This window comes from Lucilia sericata, unplaced genomic scaffold (assembly GCF_015586225.1).
Source record: "Lucilia sericata isolate MDLA Ls3-8-SP2 unplaced genomic scaffold, ASM1558622v1 Contig000546F_arrow, whole genome shotgun sequence".
Lineage (NCBI taxonomy): Eukaryota > Metazoa > Arthropoda > Insecta > Diptera > Calliphoridae > Lucilia > Lucilia sericata.
In genome coordinates this window covers 150,838-172,500 of record NW_023994556.1, presented here as the reverse complement: position 1 = coordinate 172,500, position 21,663 = coordinate 150,838, and the positions used below count along the sequence as shown (strand labels likewise).

Genomic DNA, 21,663 nt, shown 5'->3' with positions numbered 1-21,663 from the left:
TGCAAAATTACAACTCATAAACGATAATCGCTTTTCCAATTGAACAAAAGAATTATCAGTTATAAGTTGTCATTATGTAATCATTGATTTCTATTATTTAATTTTTTTTTCGCTTTAACATTTTTGTTTTAGGAAATTATTATTATAACTATTATTCAAAATTTTAGTTTTTTTAAATTCATAATTTTGATTTTTGTTTTCATTTTTATTAGCTACGGCATAAAAGCTTTTATTTTATTTGTCATATTTAATCATTTAGACTGAATTGAATAAAGTTTCTTTATTATTTTAATTTTATAATTATCATTCATATTTTTTAATTTAAATTCATATTTAATTATTATTATTAAAAACATATTTTTAGTTTTATTATTAATGCATAATATAATTTAAAACAATCAAACAAAAAGTCATTTCTTTTAGGTATTTTTTTTTTTTTTTTTCTCTTTTTTTAGTTTATAATTAATTCATTGATTTAATTTTTATGTCATAATTTCATTAATATTTAACATTGCAAAAAAAACACTAGAAATATAAAACAAATCCTTTTTAAACACCCTTACCTTGTCCTCAATTCCTTAAGCCCTTTCCTAAGCATTCATTACATTTTTTTTAATTATAAAGCGCAAAGTTCATTTTAGTTTTTAATTTCGTTTAAGTTATTTTTAAATTATTTTAAAAAGAAAAATCATTTTAACGTGCATTAATTAAGTTAATTTTGGTTTTTTTTGCCTAAACTAAAAAAAATAAATTTAGTTTATTTTTTAAATAATTATTATGAAATATCTAAAGAAATGAATTTGTAAGTTAATTAATTGATTTTAGTGAATAAAATATAAATAAAAAAAAAAAAAAAAAAAAAAAAAACAAAAGAGTTTTATTTAAAATGTTATTTTGCGCCTCGGGATCAGAACGAATATCTATTCTAATACTTTTCAATCACCTTTAAGAAACTCTGCCTAATATTATCGTTTTATTTAGCCAAATTAACTGAGGGACACACATAAATGTTTATCAACAGTAGCAACTGTAATTTGGTAGTTCAAATCAGGCATGGAAAACTGAAATTTTTAATAGTACTAACTTATAAAAAAAACAGTGCATTTTTAGGTTGTAATGTGCTAAACTAACTGTTCTGTAGGCTAAATAACAGACTACGCTACTAGTATAGACTAGACTATTGACTAGACTAGACTATAGACTAGACTATAGACTAGACTATAGACTAGACTATAGACTAGACTATGACTAGACTATAGACTAGACTATAGACTAGACTATAGACTAGACTATAGACTAGACTATAGACTAGACTATAGACTAGACTATAGACTAGACTATAGACTAGACTATAGACTAGACTATAGACTAGACTATAGACTAGACTATAGACTAGACTATAGACTAGACTATAGACTAGACTATGACTAGACTAGACTATAGACTAGACTATAGACTAGACTATAGACTAGACTATAGACTAGACTATAGACTAGACTATAGACTAGACTATAGATAGACTATAGACTAGACTATAGACTAGACTATAGACTAGACTATAGACTAGACTATAGACTAGACTATAGACTAGACTATAGACTAGACTATAGACTAGACTATAGACTAGACTATAGACTAGACTATAGACTAGACTATAGACTAGACTATAGACTAGACTATAGACTAGACTATAGACTAGACTATAGACTAGACTATAGACTAGACTATAGACTAGACTATAGACTAGACTATAGACTAGACTATAGACTAGACTATAGACTAGACTATAGACTAGATATAGACTAGACTATAGACTAGACTATACTAGATATGATAGACTATAGACTAGACTATAGACTAGACTATAGACTAGACTATAGACTAGACTATAGACTACTATAGACTGACTATAGACTAGACTATATACTAGACTATGGACTAGACTATAGACTGACTATAGACTAGACTATACACTAGACTATACACTAGACTATAGACTAGATTATAGACTAGACTATAAACTAGACTATAGACCAGACTATAAACTAGACTATAGACTAGACTATAGACGACTATAGACTAGACTATAACTAGACTATAGACCAGACTATAAAACTAGACTATAGACTAGACTATAGACTAGGACTATAGACTGAACTATAGATTAGACTCTAGACTCTATAGACTCGCCTATCGCTCGGACTTAGACTAGACTATAGACTAGACTTAGGACTAGCCTAGACTAGACTTCGACTAGCCTCGATTAGACCTCGCCTAGCCCTCCTCGCCTCTCGCCTCGCCTCTCGCCTAGCCTCGCGCCTCGCTCTCGCCTCGGCCCTCGCCTCGCCTCTAGCCTCGCCTCTCGCCTAGCCTCTCGCCTCGCCTCTCGCCTGCCTCTCGCCTTAGATTAGCCTCGCCTGCCTATCGACTAGACTATAGACTAGACTATAGACTAGACTATAGACTAGACTATAGACTAGACTATAGACTAGACTATAGACTAGACTATAGACGACTAGACTAGACTAGAGACTAGACTATGATAGACTATAGACTAGACTATAGACTAGACTATAGACTAGACTAATAGACAGACCTATAGACTAGACTATAGACTAGACTACAGAACTAACTATAGACTAGACATAGACGAGACTTATGGACTAGACTATAGACTTGACTATAGACTAGACTAGAGACTAGACTATATCTAGAACTCTAGACTAGACTATAGACTAGACTAATAGACTAGACATATGACTAGACTATAGACTTGACTATAGACTAGACTATAGACTGACTATAGAACTAGACTAAGACCTAACTTAGAACCTAAACTATAGGACTAGACTATATACTAGAACTATAGACTAGACTTAGACTAGACTAATAACTATACTAGAGACTAGACTATAGACTAGACTATGGACTAGACTATAGACTTAGACCTATAGACTAGACTATAGCACTAGACTATAGACTAGACTATAGACTAGACTATAGACGAGACTATAGACTAGACTATAGACTGGACTATAGACTAGACGATAGACTGGACGATAGACTAGACTATAGACTAGACTATAGACTAGACTAGACTAGACTATAGACTAGACTATAGACTAGACTATAGACTAGACTATAGACTAGACTATAGACTAGACTATAGACTAGACTATAGACTAGAGTATAGACTAGACTATAGACTGACTATAGACTAGACTATAGACTAGACTATAGACTAGACTATAGACTAGACTATAGACTAGACTATAGACTAGACTATAGACTAGACTATAGACTAGACTATAGACTAGACTATAGACTAGACTATAGACTAGACTATAGACTAGACTATAGACTAGACTATAGACTAGACTATAGACTAGACTATAGACTAGACTATAGACTAGACTATAGACTAGACTATAGACTAGACTATAGACTAGACTATAGACTAGACTATAGACTAGACTATAGACTAGACTATAGACTAGACTATAGACTAGACTATAGACTAGACTATAGACTAGACTATAGACTAGACTATAGACTAGACTATAGACTAGACTATAGACTGACTATAGACTAGACTATAGACTAGACTATAGACTAGACTATAGACTAGACTATAGACTAGACTATAGACTAGACTATAGACTAGACTATAGACTAGACTATAGACTAGACTATAGACTAGACTATAGACTAGACTATAGACTAGACTATAGACTAGACTATAGACTAGACTATAGACTAGACTATAGACTAGACTATAGACTAGACTATAGACTAGACTATAGACTAGACTATAGACTAGACTATAGACTAGACTATAGACTAGACTATAGACTAGACTATAGACTAGACTATAGACTAGACTATAGACTAGACTATAGACTAGACTATAGACTAGACTATAGACTAGACTATAGACTAGACTATAGACTAGACTAGACTATAGACTAGACTATAGACTAGACTATAGACTAGACTATAGACTAGACTATAGACTAGACTATAGACTAGACTATAGACTAGACTATAGACTAGACTATAGACTAGACTATAGACTAGACTATAGACTAGACTATAGACTAGACTATAGACTAGACTATAGACTAGACTATAGACTAGACTATGAATTAGACTATAGACTAGACTATGAATTAGACTATAGACTACTAAATTTTCCATGACTGGTTCAAATCCAATACACAAAAAAAGTAAGAAACCCCCAAAAAAACTAAAAAACCAGATAACTTTAATTATTATCAGCACCTTTGGCTTCAACATCATCATTATCACATCATAATTAATCATGTGATTATAAATATAAGGCTTTCATTAGGTTTAAACCAGAAAAACTTAAAACAAAACTAAAACTTGGTCACAATTAAATATTACCCAACAAAAGTTTTTTTATCGTTTTGGTTTTCAAAAGAGGAAAAATTAAAACACCGACACAGAATGCGATCGTTATGAAGAGTTGAAAAATTTAATTGAAAAAAAATATATCTTTAAAATACAGAAAAACAAAATCAATTGAAAGTAGACGGAAAACACACATACACACAGAAAATTAACAATCAAATGAAGCTCTGCATACAGCATCTTCATAAAAGTAAATGAATTATAGAGATAAATGCGACCAACTGAGGCTTTGAAAGAGACTTAGTTTAGATTGAGAGGAGAATGTATACTTATTAAATCTAGTGAATATATACATATCTAGGAAAAGATCTACATTAGTATGTATGTACGAAAAATAGCGTTTTTTGTGTACTTATTGTTATATCAAGCTTTTGTTGACCATATCTCGAAGAAATAAGAAGATATGTCAGATGTTAAGCCTTTATTTTAAAGCTGGCAGAATGGACAAAATCGGCTTTAAGATGGTTGCCTTGGCGCTATTATAACGTCTCAAAAAGAGTAAAAAACTAAGTTTTTCAAATTTCAGAACACGATATCTCAAGTCCCAGATGTGATTGAGAAATTCTGAAATTCAGATTAGGATTCAGCGCGGCTCAATCCTTTAGAAAAGTTTACTTAAGTCTCTGGGTTAAAAATTTGTCAGCCTGTTATTCTTTTAATATGTGAGAAGATATCATTCAAATTGGACTAACAGTTCGGAAGTTAAAGAAGAATGTTCTTCTATTTTTATACCATGGTACGGCTATATTAACATTTCAAGGGGCCCTGCGAGAATGGCGGCTACACACTGTGTATAGCAGTGGAAAAAGTGAAAGATATTTAGTTGGTCACATGCAGCATGATGCTCCGGTATAATACAAACTTCATAATGATGGTGATGAGTATGAGAAGAAAAAAAACTTAAAACGAGTACAACATGATTTACAGCATTTTCAGCAAAAGTAACAAAAATACAAAAATAAAACTGCAACAATAATAAACATAAAAATAATGTAGAGGCCACAAGTACTATTACATAATGCAAAAAAAAACGAAAACTTAAATTGAAAAAAGCAACAAATAGCCATGAACATACATATTAAACATATTTGTAGAAAAACAAAGTATTCCAACTAGATTCAATTTTTGTACGAACTAATATTTTACATACATTGTTTATTTGGAATATAAACAATTAATAAAAATATAAATAAAACAAATAATAATTATTAAAATGTAGTATAAAAGTATTATGTAAATTAGTGGTACGTAAGTATGTGTTTAATAAAAAAGAAACAAAATTTGTTAATAATTTTTAACAAATTTGTAATAGATTTTTTAGCTTAATTAATATGCATTAGAGGTAATAATTTCTTTTATTATGCAAAATATTCCCTCATCATCACAAACAACAAAACAAAATGTCACAAAATGTCAATCAATAATAGACAGAGGAAAACAATAACAAATGAATGAATGAATGCCTTTTAAGGTAAAGACAATGACAAACACTAATGTAACTAACGGTAATGTTAAAAACAATAACAAAAATAGGAAGAAATAACAACATGATTTCTCAAGCATGGAAAAAATACGTTTTTTTTTTGTCTCGCTTTCAACAATTGCAGGGATGGTGTTTCTTGTGAAAGTGAGAGTAAATAATTTGAGACAATTGTTTAAGTTTACAAAAACAACTACAAAAAGGTAACTTGCATTTTAATACTTGTTATTTGTTTTTAATTTCAAATAAAGTTAATAAATAAAACTCCTTTATCTTTTATAATAAAATTTTTTCTAAAATATTTATTTTTTTTTTATTATTATTTAAAAACTAAACAAAAACAGAAAAATTTCAACAACAAAAAAAATAAGTTTTAAATAACAAAAAAAAATTTAACAACAATGTTTTCGTAAGATTACATCCGGTACATACCGTTTTAAACATAACCTTATTTCGATCATAAATAACAATATGAAATGTAATGAAAGTGCTTTTAAGATTAAGAAGAGTTTTTTTTTTTCTAATTAATAAATTTAATTTCTACCAATTTGATCTACTTGAGCCTGTAAGTTGTTGATTACTTCTGAGGGAACTTGATCGCCTAAAATTTCAAATAGATTGATGCGTTGATTGCCGGGTATTTGTTCATAGGCACCCAATTCAATACCCTCCTGGACATTTTGGATTTGGGCATCTTTGGGTATCAGGAAAGTTTGTTGAGCTTGACGTATAGCCTCATTGGTATAGGCGGCACCTTCACGTTGTTGGGGCATAGCATAAGCAAAGGCAGCAATGGCCAAGACAGCAAGACATACAGCAAAAGATTTCATTTTGATTTTTTGTTTTTCGATAATTTAGCACTCTAAAAAAGCAAACACTTTATTTAAATTTTCTTTCCAATTTAAATTAATCCTCTTTTAAAAAAATAATCCCGCGTTACTTTTTTACTTTTATTTGCCGATCTTACCTTATGCACGTTCCACACGTTAATAATACCAGTTACTGTTATTTTACCACTGTTTATAGACTTTTTGTTTAAAAAGCCAATTCAAATTTACTCTTCAAACTCTTTGTGGTATTCATTTTGTGTGTTTAGACTATTTTTTAAGAGAACTCTGTTTGTTCATTTTGTTTTTAAACAATTACAAATTCATTTTTAAACATTTTTGTAAAGTTTTTTTTTGGTTATTTATTTTTGCAATAAACGTTTATTTTAATGGTCTTTTAAAACCAGACTCATCTTCAATTCAAAACACGTTAATGTGTTGAGTGTGTATTTTAAAATTATTGTATTGGACTTTTTTTTAAATCTCCATAAGGAAAGTCTTTCAATATGTGGTCACATCTTTATAGTTGTATAGTAAATTTAATTAATTGCAGTGAGTCTTAATGTTAATCATGAAATTTAGAAAATTAGAAAGTATAATAACATATTCTAAATCTTAATTCGATAGTGAAACTGGCAAATAATGAAATTGAAAAGTAGTATTTTTACACCTGTGATTAGGGTTCTATAAATCGACTTTCGAATAATCGAACAATCGACTTTTTGTCGAAAAAAGTCGAAGGTCAAAAAGTCGGAAAAAGTCGAAAACTTGAAAATAGTAGAAAAAAGTCAAAAACAGTCGAAAATTTTTAAAAAGTGGAAAAAAAGTCAAAAACTCTATAATAGTCGGAAAAACTCGAAAAAAGTCAAAAAATAGTCGAAAAAAGTCGAAAGAAGTCGAAAATAGTCAAAAAGTCGAAAGAAATCGAAAGTCGGAAAAAGTCGAAAAATGTCGGAAAAAGTCGAAAAGTCGACTACATACTTATAAAATACTTAAAGTCGAAAAGTCTAAAAGTCGACTTTTAATTAAATGAAAAAAGTCGAAAAATCTACTTTTCATAAAATGCAAAAAGTCGAAAAGTCGACTTTTAACTAAATGAAAAAAGTCGAAAAGTCGACTTTTCGTTTCAACTATAGAACCCTACCTGTGATGTTCAGAAAGTTTTATAAGGGTTTTTGCTAAGTCCTGTAATTGAGCGATCTCTAGACTACATCACTGTTGAACAAATTTTGTCTTATTAGGATTCGTAGTTCCTTAGTTTATCGACAAACAAATATTGCGTTTTTATTGATAAAGAAGATTACGGAATAAAATCACAAGATATTGGGCTCTTACTTACTTAAACTATCTCCTCTTGTTATCTAATCAGTGAAAAATAATGTCTGAAATGATTGAAATCGTAGCTATAGCTCAAATACTTCACAGATTGTGAACCCATGAATGCATTTAAATACAAATTCAATGCCAAATACCAGATATACATACATTTCAGTAATTCAAAGATACAATGTACATACATGATGTAAAAGGAATCGGTTATTAACCAATAGTAAGCTGACAGCTAAAATATATTGGAATACTCCAAAAAATCCTTTAAAAATATATCAAATCCTTTGAATATTAATAGAAACAACCATAATAAGTGTTATTATTGTTGTTGTTCCATCACTTTGTCTTTATTATTTAATTAAAATGACCTTTCTTAAGAGACAAGAAAACTAAATTGTATCAGCCACTTATCTATATACAATTAATAATTGAAGTATACTTATATATGAAAACAACTTCCAATACATCTTCAAAATAAACTGTTAACCTTACTTCTACATCAAGTCCCCTAAATCCATAACCATAAATAAACAGCTTTAAAAGCAATCAGCTTCAATCACCCACTCAATGGCTAGTAAGCTCTTTGACTTGATTGGCTACTTAACCTCCAAAATTTATAATTTCTAAATTGTGTTGCAATTAACTCACTGACAAAACGAAATTAATGAATATTAAAGCAACAATAACAACAATAAACAAAATTATTACAAAGTATTATTTAATATTAATAATAATGATGCCTTCTTCCAGTTTTTTTGGGTTAAACAATTTTTAACGAATAAAAGAAACAATGAATGAATGTGTGTACTTTAAATTTACGTAATATTGAGTGCGTGTTTAATGGATGTCTCTTCTGCTTAAGGAGGTTATACTGGCCCAGCAGTAAGAAGCACTCAACATTGTTTTGGTTTGCGAAATGAACTAAAAGTTCATTTGTAAATTCATATTCACATTATGACCATAATTTTTGTTGGTTGGCTTTTAAAGTAAAGTCAATTAGTTGAACGGGTGGTGGAAGAGTGGGGTATTTAATAAAAGTTCATTGAACAAAGTTGGTTAAATAAATAAAAAAAAAAATTAATAATGGTATTCACTTGTTATTTTGAAATAATGAAGATTTTAATTTGATATTTCAGATACATAACGTAACAGGCCCGCATTATCAAAAATTTGTCTTATATATGGATTTAGTTCTGGATTTATTAGTTTATAAGTCTAAGTTTTGGAATAAGCCCTTTAATAGGTCAAATATTGGTCGAGCTCTACGAAATCGAAAAGAATGATTAATTTTTCAAAATGAATAGTTTTTTGTAAAATTTTATCATAATTTTGTAAATTTTCAATAATTTATTGTTAACAACTGATTGGTGGGGTCAATTGTCTACCGATCCTCATAAAATAAATCCTTTATAGGTCAAGATCTACGGAATTTATGTCATATTAAATAATTTCATATAGTTTTGTCTATTTTCGGAAAGTTCTATTATTTCCGGTGAGCGAGTAAAACCCAAGCTTTGACTTATGTATATTGGATAAGTAAAAATTAAATTTAAGTTCAGATGAGAAACATATTAACAACTACTGTATACATCAGATTTTGTTTTTATACCCTACACCATTTTAGTGGGGAGGGTATATTGGGTTTGTGCTGATGTTTGTAACATACAAAAATATTCTTCCTATACCCACTTTAAAGTATACCAATCGGCTTAGAATCGTTTTCTGAGTCGATTAAGCTATGTCCGTCTGTCCGTCCGTCCGTCTGGCTGGCTGGCTGTCCATGTAAACCTTGTGCGCAAGGTACAGGTCGCAATTTTCAAGATAATTGGATGAAATTTGGCACACACTCCTAGCCCCCATACAGCAGAACCCCCCGAAAAGGGCTTCTGAGCTCATAATTATGTTAAATATACCTGTATATTGATAAAAAGCCGCACAACTAAGTTTTATACAAGCCTTAATGACTTTGCCAAATTTCATAGAGATCGGGCCTCATTTGACCCTAGTTCCCATACAAAGTCCCCTTCAGAAAATTACTTGAATGTCCAAAATTAACTTATAAACACAAATATCGCGATGAAATTCAGCACAATAAAATATTATGTAAATATAAATATATTTACAAAATTTTATCAGGCTTGGTCCATATTTGCCCCTAGCCCTCCTATAAAGCCTCTTTCAGAAAATTAGTTTTTCATCCATATATTGCTAAAATGTATCGGAATAAGGTAATAGAAGATAAAAGCTTTATTATGAAAAATAAATCACATTTAATATTCATAACTGGTGTAGGGTAGCATATGGTCGGTCACGGCCGACTATACTTCCTTACTTGTTTAAATTCGGCGATGTGTTTTACAAATAAGTAAAATGTAACAAAACATAAAACTTCTTTTTATTTAAAACAAAGTTTTTTGATTTATGACCTTCTTGTAGTAAATAAGCGATATATCAGATATCCTGTAAATGACGTTACATTATTGAGCTCTTATATCTAAATTAGGATATTATGCAAATTATAAAAAGTTGACTTATATCAATTTAGTATTATTTGATTTTTCAACAAAATGCAATTTTAAAATTTTGATTTCACATTTTTTTATATAGACTTTTCGATTTTTTTTTTCAAAAATCGACTTTTCGACTTTTTTTCTTACAAGATAGTCGACTTTTTCGTCTAAGTTCGATTGTTATTTTTCATACTATCTACTAATATCTCATTATAGGGTTAAATATGCCAACACCTATATACATCTGGTTACACAAATTGTCGCATTTCTAACAAATCTGGCAACACCTTTTTTGACATTAACTAGCATGTGTGAGAGAATTGTCAAAACGTGTTTAAATAAAAAACAACTTATAGAAAAACTGTGAAATACAGCGTGATTTTTTACAATTTACTTAGAAAACTTTAATAAATTAAAATAAATTTATATATAAATTAACAAAAAAAACTATAGTTTATGCTCTAAAGCATAAGATTTATTTGAAAAAGTAAAGAAATTACCATAGTAACTAGTGTTCAAATAGAAAAAGCTAAAATGGAAACAGAAAACGGAGAGGGTCAAGTACAAGTACATTTTAAAACAAAACAGGAACAGTAAGTATAGAAAAGCATAATTCGGAATTATCCAGGTTTAATAGCTAACATTTTTTTTTTTAGATATGCCGTACCCGATGTACCTTATTCCATAGATGCCACCATTACCACTACGGAATTGAATAGCTTCATTAATACTCTACTGCAACATGCTTCTTTAGATGATGACAAACGTACTGTGGAATTTGATTTCTTGGTATTCGACGAGTACTTAAGAGGCCGTCTTTGTGATCATTTAAAAGAGAAGGCTATATCATTTGAAGATGCCATAGAATTGGAATATGTGGAGAGATTCCCCGCACCCGAACCCCAAGAATGCCTTTTGCATGATGATTGGGTTTCAGCGGTAAAAACTTGTGGCAAATGGATATTGACTGGCTGTTATGATAACACCATTAATATATGGACTATTAAGGGTAAACATGTGCTAACTATACCCGGTCATACTATGCCCGTAAAAGCAGTAGCCTGGGTTTCTTTGGATGATGAACGTGGTAAATTTGTTAGTTGTTCGCAAGATCAAACAGCCATGCTATGGGATTGGAAGATTGAATCGAATTCAGTGGAATGTGTATCGGTTTGTAAGGGTCATGAGAGAGGAATTGATGGTGTTGATGTTAGTCCGAATCAGCAGAAATTTGCCACTGGTTCCTGGGATACTATGTTGAAAATATGGTCGGCGGATATTAATGAAGCAGGAGAAGGTACTTCGAAAAGAGCAAGACCCGATGGTGGTTCAACAAGGGTAAGTCAGAAGTGTTTATGATGGCAATATTGAATTAGTTAAAAGAATCAAAAGAAAAAATCTCCCTATAATTTTGATAGATGGATAGATAGATAAATAAATTCCAAATTTATTAAATCTTAATTGTTCATTAAACTAAAGTTTAAATCCATCTCTGATACACAAAAAGTAGAGATTTCATTTAAAACCTAAAATGCACTATTTATATTTATAGATATCTAACATTCATTATATTTTTAGACTCCCCAAATGACACTGCAAGGACATCGTGAATGTATTTCTGCTGTACAATGGATGGATGATTATACACTGCTGACTAGCAGTTGGGATCATACTATGAAAGTATGGGATTTAAATATGGAAGGTATTAAAACGGAAATATCAACCAACAAGTCTATATTTGATGCCAGTTATTCAACAATAAATAAACTCATAATAACAGCTTCGGCAGATAAAAACATAAGACTCTATGATCCCAGAACAAATCGTAAGTTAGATATACATACAACTAGAATAAAAAGATTTATTTAATAAAAATTAATAATTTACTTGCAGATGGCTCCGTAGTACGCAACACCTATTTGGGTCATCAACAATGGGTACAAACTGTTATGTGGTCAAATACAGAGGAATATTTATTCGTTTCGGGTTCTTATGATAATCAAAATAAACTATGGGATTGTCGCAGGTTTGTTTAAAATGAAATTTTTGCTCTAAAATTAAAAAATCTTATAATTATTTGTTTTTCTTCAATTTACAGTCCCAAGGCTCCTTTATATGATTTAATAGGTCATGGCGATAAAGTATTAGATATTGATTGGTCTAATCCTAAATATATTGTTTCTGGCGGTGCTGATAATACTGTACGTGTCTATAAGTCACGTAAAGCCTTAGCCTCGAATGATAACAGCATGGATACCAAATAAACAATTTAATAGTTTTATATATAGAAATTTATATGTGTACAATATTTTCCAGGAAAATATTTCTCCCTTCGTGACTAAATTTAAATATACAAAAAGAAAGTGTTTGTTTTTTATGACAAAATAAAGAAAAAAGTGAAAAAAAATCATAAAAAGTGTGGTTTCTTTTTCAAACTATTTAAGATCTAAGTAGAAGTTCCGATTGCCAAAAGTTAATATTCTGAAACTACTTTTAAATATTTAAAAATTTTGGAATCTTTCAGGAATATTTTTAGTTCGAATTTTGAATTTGTATGAAATTGAACTTAAATTATTTAATAATCTTCAACAAACTACACATCAAAATTTTTCGAACATGACTTTTAAAAATAACGATTCGCTTATTTTCGGTCTCCATTTCCTTACTAAAATTTTACCCGTTTTACCTACTACTACTTTTATACAACTACTAGCGAAGCTTCGGAAAATCAGCATCTACCGGCTAATTGACATTTGTTTATATATTTGTCTCTTTCACACTTATCATTTAAATGGCCATTTATAATCAAGTGTTTCTAACTTGCCAGATTTCTTATGTAATATGAAAATATCCAAAATTTCCTAAATATAAAAATTACATACTCAATTATATTAACAAATATCACAAACAAAACCAAATTATTTTTTTCTGCAAGGGGTAATCTCAAACTCCCATTGTTGAACTTTTTAAACTCATCACAAGACTTTGGAGGATTCAATATTTATACACTAAGCCATCATAGTGGGGAAGATATTATTTGTTTGTACTGATGGTTGTAACCACACTGACCCTTCTGCTGTGTGTCATGTATAGATTTTGATATTTTTCAAATATTGTTCTTTTTCACAAAAACTTATACTGTATTTTTTACGAAAACCTTAAAGTAGTTTTTAAAATAACTATCAAATTTCAGACACAACAGAACGACGTTATTCTACACTATACTAAAATTAGATTTTTATTATTTAAAACACCAAAATTGGTTATAATTTGTGAAATAGATAATTGAGAACATAAGGAAGCAATACCTTAAGTATAAAAAATAAAAGAAAATCAGTTAAAATTTATGGTAGTTCCTTAAAAACTGTGAAATTTTGTGATTTTTCCTTAAAAATAGTTTTTTATATGATAACGTGGTTGTATTATATAAAAATGTATGCATTTTTATAAATAAATATTCAGTTATGAAAATAACAAAAGCAATATAAACAAACTGAAATCATGTGCAGTTTTGTAGTAATATTTCAGTCTTAAAATTTATATAAAAGAAACATTCTTTGGTCCATTACAAAGTAAATAATAAAAAATTATTGTGAAATAATATGATTTTTATTTTGCATGTATTTTAAAAAACATAAAAATACTTTTTCAAAAATATAGAGGTAGAAATATTAAGTTTTACTGCACTTACCTTAGAACTTTACTATTTTCAAATAGAAGAAGACACCATCTTGAATTTAGCTTCAAGTTAATAAAAAACGTTTTACACTAATTATTACGCATTGAAATTAAAGTACATTTTATACATCACAATTTCTTATTAAATTGTTAATTTCACAAATATTTATTATTTTTCTTTAATTTCACAAATCTTTATTTTATTATTTTCACTAAATTATCAATTTCACAATATATTTTTTTTATAATTTTTTATTATCAATTTAAACTCGATCATTCTCTTACAAAAGTTCACTTCAAACTAAATGATCAATCACATTTATCACAACTACTTGTTGTGAGAATTTATTTTATAACGGAACTTTTTCGTATTTTGTTTTCTTCATAAACAAAACAATATCAGACATGTTTCCCTAGTCTAGCAATGTTCCCCAATGAAATGCCATAAAAATACTCTGGCAACTTTATATTTTCACAAATGACTACTGTTTGCGAAAAAAAAATCAAAGCGTTTCAAAAAAAGTTTGATGGGAAGAAAGAAAAAATTTGATTTAAATTAAAAAAGATAGAAAATTGGTTAAAATAATTAACAAAAACATAAAACTAATATAAAAATATTAGTTGAAAGCTAAATATTAACATAAAAAAACAGGTGAATAGACTTTAAAAAAAGTAATAAAGAAAAAAATTCGCAAAAATTAAGACAGGCAGAGAAAAAAACGGTAAGACAGCGAAGGCTGCTAATAGCAAGAAAAAAAAAGAAGTTAAAGAAAGAACAAAAAAATGAAACTGCAAAACCGAAAAAGTGTCTGAAAAATTTTGTGAAATAGTGAAAAATTGTCTAAATAATTTGTGAAATATTAACAATTTGTTATACAAAATTTTACTAGAAAAATCTTTTATAAAAGGCAATCAAAGAATGATAGAAATGAAAAACAACAACAAAGAACTTTTAAGAATGTTATAAAAAAAATTCTATTGCGTTTGTAAACTCTGACGCAGTCTACGTCGGCAGCAGCAGAGCATTTGCACACATAGAATTAAATGTCTCAAAAGAAAAATTTTGCAATAGTGTTTTCAGTAAATTTTAGTTATTTCCTATAGCTTATACATAAATAAAGTTAAAGAAAATCTAAGGTGTTTTATTTTCAACAAAATTTCCAATTAGTGTTTTTTGCTTTAAAGGGCTCTCTGCTTTTGTGTGTAACTTTGCCGTGTGGTTTCTTGTTGTTGTTATTTGGCTTTGCTGCTATTCTTTTTTGTTTTTGTTTTTCTTTTTTTTTTTTTGCATTTAATACCCAAAATGGCCGCTAAAGTAAAACAACCGTGTTAAATATATTTGTTTTATTGTCTCTTTAATATTCCAAGCCGGAATATAAGAAACTACTCCCACCCAGTGTAGGAGTAAATTCTTCCCGAGGATAAATGTGTTTGTTGTAAATAGTAGCAGTAGGACGTTGTTAAGTATAGAAAACGTGACTAAATAGTAAAATTTTAATTTTCAACAAGGACAAACTGATTTATTTTCTATACAAGTTTTCTTTTGTAATTTCAAGGATTTTATATTCCTTGCTTTGTTTTTATACATATATTTCATTTACTTTGTTGAGAAACAGAAAATCCTTTGCCATAGACAATTTTTTAACGCCTTAAAATAGACTAGGTTGTTTGTGTGTCGATAACAAACTGCTTTTTCTTTTTTAAGTTAAATCATTCAGTTGTTTTAACAATAAAATTAAAAAGAAATCTTATTCTTGAGTAAATTTAATTAAGTAAATTGAGGACCTAAATGTTCTAGCATCTCAGTTTTAAACTCATTTAAGCAATACAAATTGATTTTTGCTGATTTTATCAATATTTACAGCATAATTAATGAATTACAGCTGATTTAAACTTTTTGTTTTACTTTTCTGTCTTTGCAGCTTACTTGCAAACTTGTTTTTTATTTGGCCAACATCAAACTATAACTTGTTCTTTCTCCTGCTACCTTGAGTACCACTATGTCTTCAACTTCTACGACTAGTGGTGGTCCATCAGCAACTAATACGACAGCTTCATCGGCTGCTGCCACTGGTCTTGTGGCCGCCAATTCACCACCAGGCACTGCCAATAATATGTCTGCTACCAATAATGCCACCACCACCACAACCAACACAAATTCTACACCCAATTCTGGACGCGGTCGTAATGGTAATAATGCCACGGTAGGTGCTACCAATAATCCCGCCTCTTCGGGTTCATCAACAAATGCTTCCACTGGCTTAGGGGGTGCCGGCATTGGCGGTGGTGGTGTTAGTGGTGGCTCGTCCTCGACTGCAGCGGCCACGACTAGTGAGGAAACGCGTAAAGATCCCAAACCAAATCCAAAAATCTCAAAAGCTTTGGGTACTTCAGCCAAACGTATACAAAAAGAACTGGCCGAAATTACTCTAGATCCACCGCCCAACTGTAGTGCCGGTCCCAAGGGTGATAATCTATATGAATGGGTTTCGACCATTTTGGGACCACCCGGTTCCGTATATGAAGGTGGTGTTTTCTTTTTGGATATTCACTTTTCACCCGAGTATCCTTTTAAACCTCCTAAAGTTACGTTCCGTACTCGTATCTATCATTGTAACATCAATAGTCAAGGTGTTATTTGTTTAGATATTCTCAAGGATAATTGGTCGCCAGCATTGACCATATCAAAGGTGTTGCTGTCAATTTGTTCCCTGCTGACTGATTGTAATCCTGGTTAGTACTTCATATATATATTTTTATTAGCAATAACCTATAATAACGCATAATATAAATTTTTCTAATTTAGCCGATCCTTTGGTTGGTAGTATTGCTACTCAATATTTACAAAATCGCGAAGAGCATGATAGAATCGCTAGACTATGGACAAAAAGGTAATTTATTTTTAAAAATACTCCTGCATACAATTGTTATAACTAGTATTATTTAGCAATTTTTGTATTATATTCAATATTTATCAACACCTTTGCTCTCTCCTGTTTTGATACGAATATTTTGTTAAAGTATATTTAAAGAAATGTTTTAGCATTAATGTGTTTTAGGGGTAAAATATTGACCTGCGACAGGTTTTTAAAATTTTATTAAAATTTTTTTAGGCAGGAAATTAATGTTTATATATCATGTTTAAATGTTATTGAACTTGACAATAAACACAAAAAAGTGAAATGAAGGTGAACAAAAACTGAAACTGAACAAGAACTAAAACTGAACTAGAACAGAACAAGAACAGAAGTAGAACAGAACAAGAACAGAATTAGAACAGAAGTAGACTAGAACACAACTAGAACAGTTCTAGAACAGAACTAGAACAGAACTAGAACAGAACTAGAACAGAAGTAGAACAGAACTAGAACAGAACTAGAACAGAACTAGAACAGAACTAGAAACTAGAAACTAGAACAGAACTAGAACAGAACTAGAACAGAACTAGACAGAACTAGAACAGAACTAGAACAGAACTAGAACAGAACTAGAACAGAACTAGAACAGAACTAGAACAGAACTAGAACAGAACTAGAACAGAACTAGAACAGAACTAGAACTAGAACAAAACTAGAACAGAACTAGAACAAAACTAGAACAGAACTAGAACAGAACTAGAACAGAACTAGAACTAGAACAGAACTAGAACAGAACTAGAACAGAACTAGAATAGAACTAGAACAGAACAGAACTAGAACAGAACTAGAACAGAACTAGAACAGAACTAGAACAGAATTAGAACAGAACTAGAACAGAACTAGAACAGAACTAGAACAGAACTAGAACAGAACTAGAACAGAACTAGAACAGAACTAGAACAGAACTAGAACAGAACTAGAACAGAACTAGAACAGAACTAGAACAGAACTAGAACAGAACTTGAACTGAACTAGAACTGAACTGAACTAGAACTGAACTAGAACTGAACTAGAACTGAACTGAACTAGAACTGAACTAGAACTGAACTAGAACTGAACAAGAACTGAACTAGAACTGAACTAGCACTGAACTAGAACTGAACTGAAACTGAAGTAGAACTGAACTAAAACTGAAGTAGAACTGAACTAGAACTGAACTAGAACTGAACTAGAACTGAACTAGAATTGAACTAGAACTGAACTATAACTAGAACTAAACTAAACTAGAACTGAACTAGAACTAAACTAGAACTAAACTAGAACTAAACTAGAACTAAACTAGAACTGAACTAGAACTAAACTAGAACTGAACTAGAGCTGAACTAGAACTGAACTAGAACTGAACTAGAACTAAACTAGAACTAAACTAGAACTAAACTAGAACTAAACTAGAACTGAACTAGAACTGAACTTGATCTGAACTTAATTTGATATTAAACATGAACTGAACTTGAACTTGAGCTTTGTTAACAGTTTTTAAAAGTGATTTTAATTAACAAAATAAAAACGTCCATTTTACATTTTTCTTTTCCAGGTATGCAACATGATTTCCCCAAACATTATCATCTAACGAACGTTGTAGTTGTAAGAAGAACCTCAAATATTATAACAACATAAACTTAACACTTATTACATTATATAAATGGATAGATATGAACTACAACATTAACAGCAACAACAATTTATTATTATATAACATTTAGAATGAAAGAAAAAACCAACCAACTGAAAAAACAAAACGAATTATTATTGCAAATAAATTACTGCAAAACTATATAATTATTTAATAAAGATAAACAAAAAAAAAAAAAAAATAAACTTTAATAAAATAAAACCGAAAATCTTAATGGCAAAATAATAAAAAATAAACTTATCCTAAAAATAAAAACAAAATCATAATATTAAAACAAGAAAAAACAAATACACAAAAAAAATCATGGCATTAAAAAATAAAATAACAAAAGAAAACACAATAAAAAAATTAAATAAAGCAAAGAGAAATTGAAAATAATTAAGTTCTACAAAAAGAGAAAAGCAAAAAGCATGAAAAATAAGTGAATTAATTTGTAAAGCTCTTTAACAAAAAAAAAAAAAATTGCATTTGAAAAAAAAAAAATACAGAAAAACAGGTGACTGAAAAATTTTTGTTTAAAATTTTGCTTAAATTAATATTGAAAATCTTTTAAATCCTGTATTTTAAACAATTTGCTAAATTTAAATATTTGCCTAAACTTTCCTGCATAAAAACAATGTTTTCTTTTTCCCGCTCTAGCAGCAAAATATAATATAATTGTAGTTTATGTACAGTTTTAAGTAATTAAACTAACAACAAACGAATTAATTTAAAAACAAACCTACATACCTAAAATACACACATACATACATATAAAACATCTATACATAATGAAAAAAAAAAAAACTAACAAAAAACCACACAAATATACATATTATATACACAAAATATAACAACTACAAAACAAGAAAGAAGAAAGCAAAAGTAAATAAAACACAATAATGAATGATGCTCCTTTTCCATTTTCCCCCATGCTACATTTGCAATTTAATATCTTTGTGTATTTGTAGTTATTAATTTAATATTACAATTTGTTTTGTTTTATTTTATATATTAAAAAAAAAGAAAAAATACATGTTTATAATTTGATATTTCAAAACCACTCTTTAAGACTTACTTTGGATAATGACAATTTTTTTTAGTTTATTTTTTTCATAATTTTTTGTGTTTCTAATTTTATAAATTTTTTTTATAAATTCCTAATTTTTCCCATATGATTTAATATAAAGTCTAATGAAAAATATTTATATTATTAATAATAAATAAATAAAAACAAAAAAATTTCTCAACAAAATACAAAAATTTATAAAGAAAAATTTTTAAAAATGTCAAAATAAATAAAAACTGAAAAATTACTTTGGATAAGAGTTGGTATTTTGTTAATTTTTATTAGCAAAAGTTTAGGATATTTTGGGGTTACTTAGAAATATAAAGCTATGATATAAAAATTAATTTCATTTGGCAAAAATAGGAGCATATTTATTGTCGTTCTGGCGAACATTTTTTAAATCTATGAGGAGAAAGTTGAATTGAACTAGGACTTTACTGGAAATGAACTAGAACTGAACTAGAATTGATTTGGAACTAAACTACAACTGAAATGAAATAGAACATGAATTGACATAGAACTACATAAAACTAAATTTGAACTCAACCGCAACTAAATTAGAACAGGATTTTGCTAAAACTAAACTAAGAAGTGAACAAAATCTGAACCAGAACATAGAACTGAACTAGAACTGAAGTAGAACTGAACTAGAACTTAAACTAGAACTGAACTAGAACTGAACTGAACTTGAACTGAGCTAGAACTGAACTAGGACTAGAACTTGAACTGAGCTAGAACTGAACTAGGACTAGAACTTGAACTGAACTAGGACTAGAACTTGAACTAGAACTGAACTTGCACTGAAGTAGAACTGAATAAGAACTGAACTAGAACTGAACTAGAACTGAACTAGAACTGAACTAGAACTGAACTAGAACTGAACTAGAACCGAACTAGAACTGAACTAGAACTGAACTGGAACTGAAACAGAACTGAACTAGAACTTGAACTAGAACTTGAACTAGAACTTGAACTAGAACTTGAACTAGAATTTGAACTAGAACTGAACTAGAACTGAACTAGAACTGAACAAGAACTTTAACTAGAACTGAACTAGAAGAGGACTAGAACTGAACTGAAATATAGAAGTAACTCAACTAGAACTGAACTAGAACTTGAACTGAACTAAACTAGAACTAAGCTATAACTGAACTTGAACTGAACTGGAACTGAGCTTGAACTGGACTGAACTGAACTCGAACTGAACTAGAAATGAACTAGAACTGAACTAGATTTAGAACTGAACTTGAACTGAACTGAACAAGAACTGAACGAGAACTTGAACTAGAACTGAACTGAAATGTAGAAGTAAATCAAATCTGAACTAGAACTTGACTGAACTAGAACTAAACTATAACTGATCTTGAACTGAACTGGAACTGAACTAGAACTAAACTATAACTGAACTCGAACTGAACTGGAACTGAACTAGAACTGAACTGGAACTGAACTAGAACTAGAATTGAGCTAGAACTGAAAAGTAGAAGTAAATCAAATCTGAACCAGAACTTAATTAAACTAAAGCTGAACCAGAATTGAACAAAATTTAAAGTAGAACTGAATCACAACTGGCTTAGAACTTTACTACAGCTGAACTAGAACTGAATTGAACTGCAGAACTAAAACTGGGCTAGAACTCAACTAGATCTGGTCTTAGAACTGAACTAAAATTGATCTCGAAATAAATTATTAGTGAAGGAGGACTGAACTAGAACTGAAATGAACTCAACTGAAATAGATCTGATCTTCAAATAAAGTTGGTCTGAACTAGAACTGATCTTGAAGTGATCCAAACCGAAGTAATCT

At 29.6% G+C, this 21,663-nt stretch overlaps 3 protein-coding genes and 1 long non-coding RNA gene across 9 annotated transcripts in view; 2 read left to right on the top strand and 2 right to left on the bottom strand.

Annotated features, from left to right (window-relative positions):
* LOC119606021 overlaps window positions 1–14,589 on the bottom strand; it is a 148,475-nt gene extending 133,886 nt beyond the window's left edge. The window contains exon 1 of the long non-coding RNA XR_005231621.1: window positions 14,272–14,589. This is a non-coding gene — a long non-coding RNA (uncharacterized LOC119606021). The remainder of the gene's footprint in view (window positions 1–14,271) is intronic.
* On the bottom strand, window positions 6,189–7,003 carry LOC119606020. The gene is made up of 2 exons (XM_037959385.1): window positions 6,882–7,003; window positions 6,189–6,776 (listed from the first exon to the last, which is right to left on the bottom strand). The coding sequence occupies exon 2, from the start codon at window positions 6,742–6,744 to the stop codon at window positions 6,448–6,450; it is 297 nt and encodes a 98-aa protein (XP_037815313.1). The 5' UTR covers window positions 6,745–6,776; window positions 6,882–7,003; the 3' UTR covers window positions 6,189–6,447.
* Window positions 10,875–12,989, top strand: LOC119606017 (ribosome biogenesis protein WDR12 homolog). The gene is made up of 5 exons (XM_037959378.1): window positions 10,875–11,173; window positions 11,237–11,918; window positions 12,159–12,405; window positions 12,474–12,606; window positions 12,679–12,989. Exons 1-5 carry the CDS (start codon window positions 11,115–11,117, stop codon window positions 12,842–12,844), a joined length of 1,287 nt encoding a protein of 428 aa, XP_037815306.1. The 5' UTR covers window positions 10,875–11,114; the 3' UTR covers window positions 12,845–12,989.
* Window positions 14,590–14,739: 150 nt separating the features above from the next.
* On the top strand, window positions 14,740–19,813 carry LOC119606018 (ubiquitin-conjugating enzyme E2 E1). 6 transcript variants are annotated; one of them, XM_037959380.1, is made up of 4 exons: window positions 14,740–14,910; window positions 16,181–16,991; window positions 17,065–17,149; window positions 18,711–19,813. In XM_037959380.1, exons 2-4 carry the CDS (start codon window positions 16,259–16,261, stop codon window positions 18,721–18,723), a joined length of 831 nt encoding a protein of 276 aa, XP_037815308.1. In that variant the 5' UTR covers window positions 14,740–14,910; window positions 16,181–16,258; the 3' UTR covers window positions 18,724–19,813. The 6 variants fall into 6 exon arrangements, with proteins under 6 accessions (XP_037815308.1, XP_037815307.1, XP_037815312.1 ...); XM_037959379.1 differs by having other exon boundaries at window positions 14,740–14,980; XM_037959381.1 differs by lacking the exon at window positions 14,740–14,910 and adding an exon at window positions 15,065–15,166 and having other exon boundaries at window positions 18,711–18,967.
* Window positions 19,814–21,663: the final 1,850 nt, after the last annotated feature.